The sequence below is a fragment of the Cetorhinus maximus genome, chromosome 20 (assembly GCF_964194155.1).
Source record: "Cetorhinus maximus chromosome 20, sCetMax3.hap1.1, whole genome shotgun sequence".
Classification (NCBI taxonomy): domain Eukaryota; kingdom Metazoa; phylum Chordata; class Chondrichthyes; order Lamniformes; family Cetorhinidae; genus Cetorhinus; species Cetorhinus maximus.
Window position 1 is genome coordinate 69,373,777 of NC_135898.1, and position 16,034 is coordinate 69,389,810.

The 16,034-nt window shown below is 41.1% G+C and overlaps 1 protein-coding gene across 3 annotated transcripts in view; it reads right to left on the bottom strand.

Annotated features, from left to right (window-relative positions):
• Window positions 1-16,034, bottom strand: part of LOC144694455 (uncharacterized protein C10orf143) — a 45,467-nt gene that overhangs the window by 19,896 nt on the left and 9,537 nt on the right. For all 3 annotated transcript variants that reach the window (XR_013579754.1, XM_078564897.1, XM_078564896.1), the window contains exons 2-3: window positions 5,322-5,492; window positions 3,229-3,294 (exon numbers count right to left, since the gene is read on the bottom strand). Coding sequence is in view for 2 of the 3 variants with exons in the window: in XM_078564897.1 (XP_078421023.1) it covers window positions 3,229-3,294; window positions 5,322-5,492 (237 nt within the window). In the remaining variant the exon portion in view is untranslated. The remainder of the gene's footprint in view (window positions 1-3,228; window positions 3,295-5,321; window positions 5,493-16,034) is intronic.

The window sequence follows — 16,034 nt, forward strand, 5'->3', positions numbered from 1 at the left end:
CTATACAAATTCAAATCATGGTTTAAACAAAGGCTGCGTATTATAATTGGGGATTCTGCTTTTAGAAGAAAGAGACAGAGAGAGACACACAGAGGGAGACACAGAGGGAGAAAGTGTGCCCATGTTAAATCTGTAATCATGGGTGCAAATAAACTAACCCCATTAAGCATTACAACATTCCGCATGAGTCAATTTGTTCTCTTGTAATTCGTGGGTGGGGTGTTTTATAAAAGTAGAAACTCCTATACATCCTTCTTTCACTTTGAAAGTACATCTACATGCAGCTGCCAGTCTGAGATCAGTAGCTGAGATACAGGTTTCAGCCAGACAAAACCATGTTTATACTGCATGGCTTTTTCTTAGGAGAGGTTTGCACATTTTATTTCGGAGTTCTCTGGGATATGAGTATTTATTAGCCATCGCTAGATGCTCAGGAAAGTGGTTGATAAGCCACGTCCATGAACAGCTGTAATCTGTATGGTAAAGGTATTCCCATCATACCATTAGGTATGGAGTTCCAGTCTTTTGACACACCAACAATGAAGGAACGATGATAAATGCCCAAGTAATGAATGGTGTGTGACTGGAAGGGTGATGTGTTCCCAGGGGAAATGTGTTCCCATGAATCAGATGATATCTTTCTAGGTGGTGGAGGTCGTGGCTTGGGAGGTGTTGCTGCTTAGGTCTTGGTGAATTGTTGCACTGCATCCTATAAATAGTATACATTGCAGTGACTTATACCAGTGGTGCACAGAGTGGATATTTAAGACAGAGGGCTGGGTGCTGACCAAACAGACCGCACGCACCTGGATGTTGTCAAACATCTTGAGTGTTGCTGAAGCTGCATCCATCTAGATAAATGATGAGTATTCCATCACACTCTTGACGTGTGCCTTGTAGGTGGTGAAAAGGTTTTGGGAAATCAGGAGATAAGTTATTGCAGAAGACCTAGCCTATGATCTGCTCGAGCAGCCATGGCATTTATGCAGCCGCTCCAGTTTCTGGTCAATAGTGATCCCCAAGATATTGATGGTGGAGGGCTCAGCAATCAGAATAGCATTGAATATCATGGGAAGGTGGTCAGGTTCTCTCTTGTTGGAGATAGCCATTTCTTGTTACTAATGTGGCATAAACTTTACTGTCATTTTTTTCTCCTAATTCTGGATGATGTCTAAATCAGGTGGGCATGGAGTGCTTAATTATCAGAAGATTTGTCAATGAAACGCAATACTGCAGTCATTAGCTAACAGCCCCACTTCTAACCCAACAATGAAGAAAAGGTCATTAATGAAACAACTGAAGATAGTTGGACCTAGGACATTGCCTCGAGGAACTCCTGTAATGATATGTCAGCTTTGGTCCAACTTCTGAGTCAGAAGGCTGTAGTTTCAGAGACTTGATTTCCTTTTATGGGGAAGTAAAAAATCCTGCAACACTATTTGAAGAGCAGGTTGGTTTTCCCAGTATTCTGGCAAACATTTATTCCTCAACTAGTACCTGTAAAACAGAGGATTTGATCATTTATTTAATTGTTATTTGACGGAACTTGCTGTGTGTTAACAGGACATCATGTTTCCAACATTACAACAGCAACTACATTTCAAAAACACTTAATTGACTGTGTAAAGTACATTCCAAAGACTTTAAAGGCATTTTATAAATGCAAGTTCTTCCTTTCTTTATGGTCTGGGACTGAGTTGAATGGCCTACAATAATAACAACAACAACCATCTTCCTTTGTGACATGCCTGGATTCATGCAATGGTAGAGCTCTTACAACTGTTAAAAATTTAAATGATCAGAGTTTAGTGAGAGTAACATCATTGTTCATTAAACATTTAAGTTTAGGTGTGACAGTTTTAAAAAGTGACCAGAGGATCTGATGGGCTTCCTATGCACTTTGTAGGTTTGATAATGCACTACATTTAGACTTGTTCTGTCAGACTCAGGTTTACTACTCCAGGGAGGCTTCCTTTCCCCTTCATCCTTCCCCTCCATTAATTATGTTCTGATAGAGTATGTCATTTCCACTTAAAAATAAAACAGATGTTACTGTTAGTTCCTGCATTTCAACTTGTAGCAAATAAAGTGCTGATGGAGTCCCAAAAATACTGCATGACGAGGATGAGGAAGGCAGATTCGTGACAGGACAACAAATGTGGGGGCAATGAGACGCAACCAGCCTTACGCCAAAACCTGCATTTACTGGCTCATCTGTCATTTATGAACATGTCAAAAGGCCCATTGTTCATGTTTTTGTTTCACAGAGGGGAAAAGTTAACAAGTGCTTGGATGTCAGCCTGCAGGCAATCTATAGGACAGAAACAGCTCTCCCCATGGGAATATATTAGGCATACACATTACCCAATTCTTCTTAATCACTGCAAATGGCATAAGGCAAATAAGTCAGATTTTCAGATGCATGAAGCTAGTAAGAGAAGGCTTGTTTGCAAGATGAGAGGTTCATCACTTTTCCTGAGTAAGGGAGGCAAAGCTAAGAATGTATCCCAGTAACAGGGTTACCAATATTACAAAGCGTAATAGATGGCACTGTACAGACCATAAACCTGGCCTTCACTTTCCCATAGACAAGGTGCAGCGCTGTCCTCTGACACTTTGGGGCAGTATCACCAAACAGGTTAACCCTCTCCATAGCCACCTCATGTCCAGCACATCCATTTTTCCAGCAATAAAATGGGATAAGGTACACTGCTCTAGCACTTGTCTACAGACTATTGCATGTGTCTCTACATTGAGCTCCCTCTCATTTTACTTTGCTCTAGCCAGTTCTCTCTTCTACCCCAGCAAAAGCCAACATAATATTTACATTTATTCAAAGCATTAGAAAGGTTAAGTATATGCCCCCGCTTACCTTTAAATCTGCACTTATTCTTTAAAATGTAAGCGTCTGTCTCTTACATTAGCTGCCAATGGAAGGCTGAAGCTGTGCTGAGAGCCATATCAGTCATGCAAATAAGCTGACCCCACGAAATTGAGCAGTTACCTTAGTGTATGTTGGGCTAGCCTGGACCAGCCATTCCCTAAAGGTTTTCTTATCTTTTAAAATGGGAGTTTCAGTACCATTTTATTAAATTTATGATTAATTTAAAGAAAATATTTGGTATTCGATGATCAGTTTCAACCTTCATTCAGGTATTCTATTCTCTGTTTATAAAGACAGGGTATTTGTGGGTTCGGTAGTTCTTAGGAAATAATAAAAGTACTTACAGATTCACCAGCCAAACATCGGGGACAAGGCTTTGATATGCCCACTTGTTCATGGTTTTGTTGCATCTTTGAAAAGAAATGCTAATGTAAATATTAAATTTGGTAAGATAATGTCAATTATCAAATAATCATCAACAATCATTGAAAGCCTTTTGGGATACTTCATAAAAGTCATTAATTGCCTGGAAGACTGTACATGGATAGATGTATTATAATGAAAATTTACAAGTGGTTCCTTGTGCATTAGTGCTCCAACATACTGTATTACAGAGCGATAGGTGTGACTTAGCACTCTCTCCTGTGGTAAAGCTAAGTGGAAGGAGTGAGGGAAATTAGAGTATTCGGAACAGGATGCCTACCATCTTCTTGGCTGGGAAATAGTCTCACCTTCTCTAACGATAAACCAATGAAGTAACTGGAAATAAAAACTAGTCAGGTTCTTTATCAGATAAGTGAATTACTTCACTCGCTTACTGCCCACATAAAGGTGAAAATTATCTTATGTCTTTTTTTTAAATTATGGGGAGGAGGGAAAAGCACCCTTTTTCTTTTAGATTAATATCCCCCAATAGGAATAATGACAAAAACAGAAAACACTGGAAATACGTAATAGTTCGATCAGTCTATAAAGCAAAAAAGGTTAATATTTCAGGTGTAGACCCTTTATTGGAGCACACTAGAATGGCCTGTACTCCCAACAAATTCTGTTTTTATCCTCAAATATGAAAAATCTGAAGTGAAAGAGGAAAATTTGCAAATATTATTAAGTGATCTATTGCGTGCAGTTTTGGTCTCCTTGCCTAAGAAACTATATACTTGCCATAGATGGAGTGTAGCGAAGGTTCACCAGACTGATTCCTGGGATGACAGGATTGTTGTATGAGGAGAGATTGAGCCAACTAGGCCTCTATTCACTGAAGTTTAGAAGAATGAGATGGGATCTCAATGAAATGTATAAAATTCTGACAGGGATGGGCAGACTGGATGCAGGGGTGATGTTTCCTCTGGCTGGGGTGTTTAGAACAAGGGGTCACAGTCTCAGGATACGAGGTAGACCATTTAGGATTGAGATGAGGAGAAACTTCTTCACTCAGAGGGTGGTGAAGCTATGGAATTCTCTACCACAGAGGGCTGTGGAGGCCAAGTCACTGAATAGATAGATTTCTGGATTCTAAAGGCATCAAGGGGTATGGGGAGAGTGCGAGAGTATGGCATTGAGATAAAGGATCAGCCATGATCATACTGAATGATGCAGCAGGCTTGAATGGTCGAATGGCCCACTCCTGCTCCTATTTTCTTTTTTCCACGTGATGAGTGTGAATGTGGTACAGTATGCTTATCTCGGGTGATAAACACACAAAAAAATAACTAGGCTGCAATATTTGTTTTTTTAACAAAATTAATGATTTAACATATTCCAATCATAGATTATGTTAGAATTTGCTTTAGATTGATTGACTAATTAATTTGAAATCACCCATTCTATGGGTATTTCTATGATCTCACATTTCCAGAAGGGAACCATGCTCAGAGTATAAGTTTGAGATGAAACAAGTAGCTATTACATGTCGAGGGTTATATAGTGAAACAGAAGGGAAATAATAACTATAGGAAAAATAATACTTATGTCAATATGCTTTAATATTGCGCAATACCCTTTATTCAGTACTTCAATTTGCTCCCATGACTTCATCCTGATATTATGTATAACTCAAAATACTCTCCAAGCCCAAACTAGGTTTGGATGAACAAAGATCTATAAATTATGCAAATAAAGATAACTCAACATAACTTGAAGCTTTTTGCATCCATCATTATGTTTTACTAAAATCCTAGTGGCAACTCATGAATATTTGAAATTGTTGAATGTTCCTTACTGTGAAGCATTCTAAAAATGATTAATTGATTATTGGTTAATATTTACTACAGCTCTGTTTGAGAAATCAAAAATTAGCTGGTAAAGTTAGCTTAGTAAATGGTAGCATTGCAAAGTATTTCTTATCTTGAAAGCAATTATGCTCTTAAGATATTTCATTTTCCAAAAAGCAAGCGCTAAGTAGATATCAACTGTAAAAAGAAAAATTGAGCCATACCACAAAAGTCAACTTGTCCACATTAGGGACTGAAATTGTTCTACTCATCAGTCCTGCAGGATGAACATGCTTCTGTAGATTCCAATGATCTATGGAGCTCCAGTTTAGCTGGGTATATGGTACATCATTCTCAACTGGAAAGCTACCATCTAATCCTTGGCAAAGCCGTTTCTGAAACAAAAAAGTGTATTTACACCAGCTATATACGTGAATACAAATCTAAAGGTTCTAATTAATAGCAACATTCTGTAAAATGTACTGAACAGGACAATAAAAACTCTTAAGCTATAGTTAAGGGTAAATAAAGTACTCTTAATGTGGGACCATGCTTAAAGAAAGCACATGTGAGAGAATCAAGATTGCAATGTTCTACCACTATTTCTAAATGGCAGCTTGTGCTGATAGCACTGAAGTTACTACCATAAATTTTAATGATAATGTAATATTTACTTTTTAGATTGATATTTTGACAATCTTGACCTTGAAATTATGGAATATGGTCAACACACCGTGCTGAAATAGTGGAGGCAGGAATTTCAAATGATAATGTTAGTTACTCAAGCTGGGTAAAACACAGCATAATTTCAGGTCCCCTGTTTGTAACAGGACATTAAAAAGTAGCTCAAAAATAACATACAAATTTGAGGTGACAAATGTATAACAATCTTTGACTTGAAATGAACTATTGTTATTTTTATTTTTCCCTCAAATTGTTTCCTCTCACCTGAAGACACCAGCTTTCATAAACTCCTAGTACCTCATCCCAGTAACTATTATGCATATGCAAAACTAGACAGCAAATTTCAGAATGATCAAGGATATTATGCCTCAGCGACACCTTTCGCCACCAAAGTGTGTACAAACGAACTAGACAACAAAAAAATTGGGCACTGATAGAGATTGATATTCGCCCCCAACAACCACCCCTGCCCCACCAACCCCTCGACCCCCAGCTCCTGCTAGTCCAGGGCATTAGGGCAAAGTATTTAAATTATTGGATTCTCAAAACATCATCCACAGTAGTTCATTAATGCCCAATATGTGTTCGCTGGAACTGTCTGGCAAGGCACGCAGTTGAATTCAGGATGGCAGCTCACCACCACATTCTCAGACCAGATAGAGATAGGCAGTGATGCCCATATCCCATGAATGACTTAAAAAAAGGTAGAACCTCAATAGAACCCTGGTTTCACAATGCTTTACAATCTGTTACTTAAAATCATATGTTTACTGCTTAAGTATTCCAATAGAATTAGATCAAACTATCACAGGTCATTGGAAAACATAATCTCAGCCAAATACACACATTGGAAAAACACAAAATTACATTGTTAGTATGTTTCAACTGGTCTCAGAATTGGTAGATTAAATGCTAATAATGTAAGTGCTATCTTCCAGTTATCTAGAGAGCACTATAAGTTCCTCAAGCTGTTTTAAATAAAGACAAATATGCCCTCTTTTCAATTCAATAGAATACTGTACCAATGACATCTAATAGCTCACATCATGTTTGGCATTTGGCATTAGTGCACTGGATGAAGTTACAGTTTTAATAATGTATTTGACAAATGGCTCCAAGGCACAATACTAAAACTACAGATGATAATTGATCAATTCAGATATAATTTGTGTTACATCATTACCCACTGCAGTAACAGTGATGATTTGGCTAAAGATTACACAACGCAAATGGCTCTTCTAGGCCAATTGGAAACCTTATGGCATAAGAAAATTATTTATTTCAACTATCAGGACACTTGAGAATATATTTAATTGTATCAATTAGAAGCTGACAATTGTAGCAGACATGCACAAATTATACAGTTTTAAAGTTGACAATGCACAGATACATATTTAAATCCTTAGCTTTATACAAATAGAACTTTGTACAAAGATGAACAAGAAAACTGAATTCCAGAGATTAGGGGAGAGTGTCTGCCCTTGATATCAACGCAGTGTTTTACTGAGGGTAGTAGCAAGGAGCCCTAGCAAAATTGAAATCAATGGGAATCAGGAGAAAAATCGCCACATGCTTGTTGTCATATGTAGCACAAAGGGAAATGTTTGTGGTTGTTGGAGGCTGATCATCTCAGCTCCAAGACATTGCTGCAAGAGTTCCTCAGGGTAGTGTCTGAGGCACAACTTCTTTAGCTGTTTCATTAATGACGTTCCCTCCAACATTAGGTCAGAAGTGGGGATGTCCGTTGATGATTTCTCTGTGTTTAGTACCATTCACAACTCCTCAGATACTGCAGCAGTCGTGCATGCATGCAGCAAGACCTGGACAACATTCAGTCTCAGACTGATAAGTGGCAAACAACATTCACACCACACAATGGCAGGTTATGACCAATGTAACGGGCAGGTTAGCAGGGGTGAACTGACCCGTCTCTATGTCCCACTCCTGAGTTGGCTGTAACAGTGTTTGAATTTAAAAGGGAGGCGATATTGCCAAAACAGCATTTTTATTGCCCATCCTCAATTGCTACAACACTGGCATCTACCTGGCTATGTGGAAAATTGCCCAGGTATGTCCTGTACACAGAAAGCAAGACAAATCCAACCCAGTCAATTACCGCCCCATCAGTCTACTCTTGATCATCAGTAAAGTGATGGAGGGGGTCATCAACGGTGCTATCAAGTGGCACTTGCTTAGCAATAACCTGCTCACTTACGCCCAGTTTGGGTTCCGCTAGGGCCACTCAGCTCCTGACCTCATTACAGCCTTAGTTCAAACATGGACAAAAGAGCTGTGCTCCCGAGGTGAGGTGAGAGTGACTGCCCTTGACATCAAGGCAGCATTTGACCGAGTGTGGCATCAAGGAGCCCAAGCAAAACTGGAGTCACTGGGGGTCAGGGGGAAAACTCTCCACTGGTTGGAGTCATAACTAGCACAAAGGAAGATGGTTGTTGTTGTTGCCGGTCACTCATCTTAGCTCCAGGACATCATTGCAGGAGTTCCTCAGGGTAGTGTCCTCGGCCCAACCATCTTCAGTTGCTCCATCAATGACCTTCTTTCCATCATAGGTCAGAAGTGGGGATGTTCGTTGATGATTGCACAATGATCAGCACCATTTGCGACTCCTCAGTTACTGAAACTATCCATGTCCAAATGCAGCAAGACTTGAATCCAGGTTTAGACTGAGAAGTGGCAAGTAACATTCGCGCCACACAAGTGTCAGGCAATGACCATCTCCAACAAGAGAGAATCCAACCATCGCCCCTTGATGTTCAATGGCAATACCATCACTGAATCTCCCAATATCAACATCTTGGGGGGGTTACCATTGACCAGAAACTGAACTGGACCAGCTATATAAATACTGTGACTACAGCAGCAGGTCAGAGGCTAGGCATCATGCGTTGAGTAACTCGCCTCCTCACTCCCCAAAGCCTGTCCACCATCTACAGGTCAGGAGTGTGATGGGATACTCCCCACTTGCCTGGATGAGTGCAGCTCCCACAACACTCAAGAAGCTTGACACCTGTCCAGGACAAAGCAGCCTGCTTGATTGGCACCACATCTACAAACATTCACTCCATCCACCACCGACGCACAGTAGCAGCAATGTGTACCATCTACAAGATGCACTGCAGGAATGCACTGCACCAAGGCTCCTTCAACAGCACCTTCCAAACCCAAGACCACTACCATCTAGAAGGATGAGGGCAGCAGATAGATGGGAACACCATCACCTAGAAATTCCCCTCCGAGTTACTCACCATCCTGACTTGGAAATATACCATTCCTTCACTGTCGCTGGGTCAAAATCCTGGAACTTCCTTCCTAACAGTACTAGGGATGGGCAATAAATCCTGGCCCAGCCAGCGAAGCGGAATATAAAGAAAAAATTGCCCTCGAGAGGTGGTGGTGAGCCGCCTTCTTGAACTGCTGCAGTCCATGTCGTGTACATTCACCCACAGTGCTGTTTGGGACAGTTTTCCAGGATTTTGACCTGGTGATTGTGAAGGAACGGCCATATAGTGCCATATCAGGATGCTGTGGGGCTTGGAGGGGAACTTGTAGGTGGCGTTGGTGGTGGTGTTCCCATGTCTATGCTACCCTTGTCCTTCTTGGTGGTAGAGGTTGCAGATTTGGAAGATGCTGGTCAGTTGCTGCAGTGCATCTTGTAGATGGTACACAATGCTGCCACTGTGCTCAGTGGTAGAGAGTATGGATGTCGGAGGTGATGGATGAGGTGCCAATCAGGCGGGCTGCTTTGTCCTGGATGGTGTCGAGGTTCTGGAGTGCTGATGGAGCTGCACTCATCCAGGCAAGTGGAGAATATTCCATCACACTCCTGACTTGTGCCTTGCAGATGGTGGACAGACTTTGGGAAGTCAGGAGGAGAGTTACCCGCAGCAGAATTTCCAGCCTCTGACCTGTTCTTGCAGCCACAGTATTTATATCGCTGGTTCAGTTCAGTTTCTGGTCAATGGTAATCCCCCCCCCCGCCACCAGGATGTTGGCAGTGAGAGATTGAGCTTTGGTGTTGCTATTGAATGTCACAGGGAGATGGTTGGATTTCCATTTGTTGGAGACGGTCATTGCCTGGCACTTGTGTGGTGCGAATGTTATTTCCACTTATCAGAACCGGCCTGAATGTTGTCCAGGTCTTACTGCATATGCACTGCTTCAGTATCTGAGGATCGCAAATAGTGCTGAACATTGTGCAATCATCAGTGAATATCCCCACTTCTGACCTTACGATGGAAGGAACGTCATCTGTGAAGCAGCTGAAGATGTTTGGGCCCTGGGGAATTCCTGCAGTGATGCCCTGGAACGGAGGTGATTGACCTCCGACAACCTCAACCATCTTCCTTTGTGCTATTATGACTCCAACCAGTGGAGAGTCCCCTCCCCCCTTCCCCATCGACTCCAGTTTTTCTAGGGCTCCTTGATGCCACGCTCGGTCAAATATGATCTTGATGTCAAGGGCAGTCACTCTCACCTCACTGTGGAATTCAGCTCGTTTGTCCATATTTGAACTAAGGCTATAATGAAGATCAGGAGCTAAGTGGCCCTGGTGGACCCCAACCTGAGCATCAGTGAGCTGGTTGTTTCTGAGTAAGTGTTGCTTGATAGCACTGTTGACAATGCCTTCCATCATTTTGCTGATAATCAAGAGTAGACTGACAGTAGTTGGCCGGGTTGGATTTATCCTGCTTTTTGTGGCAGGACATACCTGGGCAATTTTCCACATTGCCGGGTAGATGCCAGTGTTGTAGCTGTACTGAAACAACTTTGGCTAAGGGCACAGCTAGTTCTGGGGCATAAGTCTTCAGTACTATTGCTGGAATATTGTCAGGGGCCATAGCCTTTGCAGTATCCAGTGCTTCAGCATTTTATTGATATCATGTGGAGTGAATCGAGTTTGCTGAAGACTGACATCTGTGGTGCTGGGGACCTCAGGAGGAGGCTGCAATGGATCATCCACTTGGTACTTTTGGCTGAAGATTGTTGTAAATTCCTTTAGCCGTACCTTTTGCACTGGTCTGCTGGGCTCCTCCATTATTGAGGATGGGAATATTTGTGGAGCCTCTGCCCCCTCCTGTTAGCTGTTTAATTGTCCATACCATTCATGGCTTGATGTGGCAGGGCTGCAGAGTTAAGATCTGATCTGTTGGTTGTCAGATTGTTTGCTCTGTCTATCGCACGCTGCTTTCGCTGTAAGCCGTCCTGTCTTGTAGCTTCAGCTCATTTTTAGATATGCCTGGTGCTGCTCCTGACATGCCCTCCTGCATGCTTCACTGAACCAGTGTTGATCCTCCCGCTTGAAGGTAATGATGGAGTGGGGATTATTCCGGGCCATGAGGTTGCAGGTTGTGGTTATGTACAATTCTGTTGCTGGTCCACAATGCCTCATGGATGCTCAGTTTTGAGTTGCTAGATCTGTTTGAACTCTATCCCACTTAGCACGATGGCAGTGCCACCCAACACAGTGGAGGATATCCTAGATGTGAAGGCGGAACGTCAGCTCCACAACTCAGGATATCAATACGGTCATGGACACATGCATCTTCGGCAGGTAGATTGACGAGGGAGAGGTCAAGTTGGTTTTCTCCTCTGTTGGTTCCCTCACCACCTGCCACAGACCCAGTCTAGTAGCTATGTCGTTTAGGACTCAGCCAGCTTGGTCAGTAATGGTGCTACCAAGCCACTCCTGTTGATGGACATTGAAGTGCTCCACCCAGAGTACATTCTGTGCTCCAGCCATCCTCATTGCTTCCTCAAAGTGATGTTCAACATTGCAGGAGTACTGATTCATCAGTCGGAGTTTTCCTTGCCCACGTTTGTCCTGATGCCATGAGACTGCATGGGGTCCAGAGTCAATGTTGAGAATTCCCAGGGCAACTCCCTCCCAATTGTATACCACTGTGCCACCACCTCTGGTGGGTCTGTCCTGGTGGCGGGACAGGACATGATGGTGGTGTCTGGGATGTTGTCTGTGAGTATGACTATGTCACACCATTGCTCAACTAGTCTGTGGGATAGCTCTCTCAATTTTGGCATAAGGCTCCAGATGTTAGCAAGGAGGACTTTGCAGGGCCAACAGGGCTGGATTTGTCATTGTTGTTCCCGGTGCCTAGGTCAATGCCGGGTGATCTGTCCAGTTTCATTCCTTCTTCGTAGCAGTTTGATACAACTGAGTGGTTTGCTAGGCCATTTCAGAGGGCAGTTAAGAGTCAACCACATTGCTGTGAGTCTGGAGTCACGTGAAGGCCAGACCGGGTAAGGACAGCAGATTTCCTTCCCTAAAGGACATTAGTGAATCAGGTGGGATTTTACGTCAATTGACAATGGTTTCATGGTCACTATTACTGAGACTAGCTTTTTAATTCCATATTTATTCATGGAATTTAAATTCCACCAGTTGGTGTGGTGGGATTTGGACATGTGTCTCCAGAGCATTAGCCTGGGCCTCTGGATTACTAGCCTGGTGACATTACCACTGCACCACCACCTCCCCACAACTTGATTGGTCAAGGTATTGCCATGGGGAATGAACTAGCCTTTTTCAACTAAACAAAAGCTTGGGGAACAGCCATTCCCTGGTTCATTCCCCCTGGCACTGCCTTGATCAGAGTCGACCTGTCTGGTTTGAATTTAAACAAAAGCTTGGCAGTTACGTGTTCCCTGGTGCATTCTACATGGTAACACCTCTACCAATCAGAGTCCACTTGCCAACCACTCTCTTCTCATGCAGTATAAATTGTTGTTCATTTTACAAATGGTATTCTTGCATATCTGCCCTGATGAGTGCAAGACAAAAGCTTTGACAGCCTCTCTTTTTCAGTAATACTCGAGTTCTGTACTACCAAACAACTAATAGCAGAATTAGTATGGGTGGAGATTATGAAGACATATTGGAAGTGTTTCTTTGGAAGAGTGCATTGTTGGAACTGTTGTGACAAAGATGGATAAATTGGGAGAAAGGAATAGAGTCCTTACAGGAAGCAAGGTGTGATGAAGTGTAGTCAAAGTAGTTCTGGGGCTAAAGGAATCTGCTGAGAGAGTATGAGCAACAAGAGATAAATTTAAAACCAGAACCACAAATTTCTGGATTACTGCCTGAGCCACAAGGAAATTAGCATAGGGTAAATAAGATCAGAGAATGGAATGCATTGCTCAGAGACTGATGTGGGAGAAACAGGTTTCGATTCATGGGCACTGGCATCAGTACTGGGGAAAGAGAGAGCTGTACATTGTAACGGTCTTCACCTAAGCCACTTTCAAAGCTTGTACTTTTGAAAAGACCCAAACAAAAAAGGGAAATTGAAAAAGGAAACTGATTTGTAACGTACTTTAATAATGTACGTCTTACGAAGATGAAAGAGTAAAGTTTGAAATTTACCATTAATATAGAAGCCAAACCACCTTTTTTTTTATTATCCTTAATCTGTGCGATCCCTATTCACAAATGAAAGACCTGATGTGAAACTGTTTCTCCTAATTTTGTCATTTTTCCTTCTGTTTCTCTCTAGTATTATTGATGTTTTTGAGTTTCACACAATCACGGAGTCTATGAAATGGATCTAGGTTTTTTTTGTCACCTGTCGTAAATTTGAATTCTCACTGAAAATAAATCAAAATTTTACAGGATTCACTCCAGATCTCACCGAAACATCTGTAACTAGAAAAATTTTGCGGACTCTCCACTCATATCCATTTTTACACAGATATTAATCTCTGTATTTTGATATTTTTGGTGTCAACATCTGCATTCACACTAACACAAGCGTACACACAGACCTTTCTGCACATAAATATCCACATACATAATTTGAGTGATTAGGGCGCAGCTTCTATGAACCCTCATTTTTTGTGCTCTTATCCAAATACAACAGGAAGCCAAATGGTCAAGAGAAACATGCAGTATAAACTCATACTGAACTTCTCAATTGTTGCACTGAAAAGAGCAAACACAAGAACAGCAGTCAGCCTACAAGAAACAGGTGGGTGCCAAGTCAGGTTGAAAGGCTGAGTCACAGTCTGAGCTGCCAAAAAACGTTCATTCGTGCTGGGCACAGAATTGGTTACCTGAATCAGTCAGGGAAGCTGGGGTGGGTCAGGACCGTAAGCATGAATCCATCCTGGAACAGGTATAAAGGAGAGGAATTTAATAGGGAGGCAACCTAAACCAGGCAAAAAGGAAAAAGTTCTAAAATATATCTCATGTCTTGTCATGTCCCAAAGTATTTCACATCCAATGAATTACTTTTGAAGTATATTATCTAGTGTACAGCAAGGTTTCAAACAACAAATGAAATGAACAAGTTAACCTTTTTTTTGGTAGAGTTGGGAAAGGTAGCAATGTTTGCCAAGATGCCAAGAGAATGGCATGTCTTCTTCAAATATTGCAATGGGATCTTTGCCTGCCTTTTCAGGTAGATACAAGAATGTCAATTTAAAAACGAAGTAAAAATGCAAGTGTAAAATTAAAAGAATGACTGACTCATGGTTTATTGTAAGCATGACTGGTTCAGGGTGTAATGTAGCCAGAATGGACCAACGAGCAACATTTCAGGTTCATTACAATATTCACTTTAGACTCAATATTAATGATGGCAGAGAGCCTTAACATGGACAAAATTGCTCTTTTTTTTTAAAGAATAAACCTTTGCAGAACTACTCTGTGAATTTCAGGTTCCTTAGAAAAGTCATTTTTACATTTTTATCTCATTCACTGAAACAAACTATTATGTTACAGTATAAAATTCAGATGAATAGCTGCATTACTCATTAACTTGTTATCGGAGCCTAAATATTGAGTTAGTGAGGGATTGCACTGTAGAAAGACATCACATAATTAAGCCCAATTTTGTCCTTATTAAAGCTCCACACACACATCCTCTAACTGGTGAGCAATCAGCCCTGGTCTATTTTCATCCTCCTTAGTTAAGCAGTGTGAACCAATTCTATGATTGTATTATTACTTGAATTGAGATCAGCTAATTCAGCATAGGCCAGTGATCAAACCTTTATACCCTGTTTGGCTTAGTAGTACATATGACAGTTCATTGATGTTCTAATCCATCAAGGCAATTTCGACAGAACTAGATTTGAGCTCTTTCTTTCTACTCAATCTTATATTTCTCCTTCTGAATGGAGTTTTTAAAATTATAATGCACTATTAAAGGAGGAAGAAGCACTGCAACTTTCTCAAGTTTAGCAGCAGGGTTACAATGTGACAGCTTTTGGCTCTTCTCGTTTCTTACCCCAGTTTAAGTGCATGCAGACTAAACCCCGAATAAGACATGTAGTTGGAAGCAGAACATCATGATCCTGCTTTAGTATTCTAGCCTCTTCAAAAAACATCCTGTTTCTTTTCTTATTCTCTGGTAAAAATTCTTATATTGAACCTCCCAATGCACAAAATGTTTACCAGCCAGTCACACGAATGCCACTGTGTTAATAACACCCTTCACTTCCCAAATAAGATTCACATTTGGCACACTAATTTTTAAAAAAACTTGTGGAAAGGTTTTTGAAAGATTATAGAGACATAGAATAATAAGCAGAAACAGTGATCCAGAGGTGCAACAAATTATTTTTATTCTCTACTGACTGACACTGGTGAGTTATTCACCTCCTGCATCTACAACAAGAAGCCATGGCTTAATAAAAATTTATACATAATACACTGAATAATAACACTCTTTCTGGACTGGGAGAGAAAGACCTCTGCAAGTTACCACAAGAGGGCAGTCAATCCACAGAAGTGTCTATATTCAGCTTCGGGTTTGAATTTTTCTTCACTTACCATGGGAATAAAAGTTCTCTCTTTGTTAATAAATTCTGACCAGAATTATTCTTAGCTTTGACCCTGTCTCTGCACAAATAAGTATTCTGAGGAACTTTTCCTCAAACAAAATAGATAGAACTTTCTCAATTTGTGGCAAATGTTATAGCTTACAAAATCTATGGTAGCTACATCACCCGTTTCAGAACACAAAACAAGTAAAAAAAAAGCAAACCCTCCAACCATAAGAATAACTGCAATATTCCCAGCTGGATTTCTCCATAGTACTACCACACACTTCAGACCACTTGTAACTCAATGATTTGGTTTCTGAATGAACTTTTCAATTTTTAAAAACAATATATACAGTTCCTATTTAAGTTAGTGAAGTGGTAAATTATTGTTCAGGTATATCTATAAGAAGCAATGAACTCCCTGTTTTTACAGGGATCAAGAGAAGGAGCTTTTT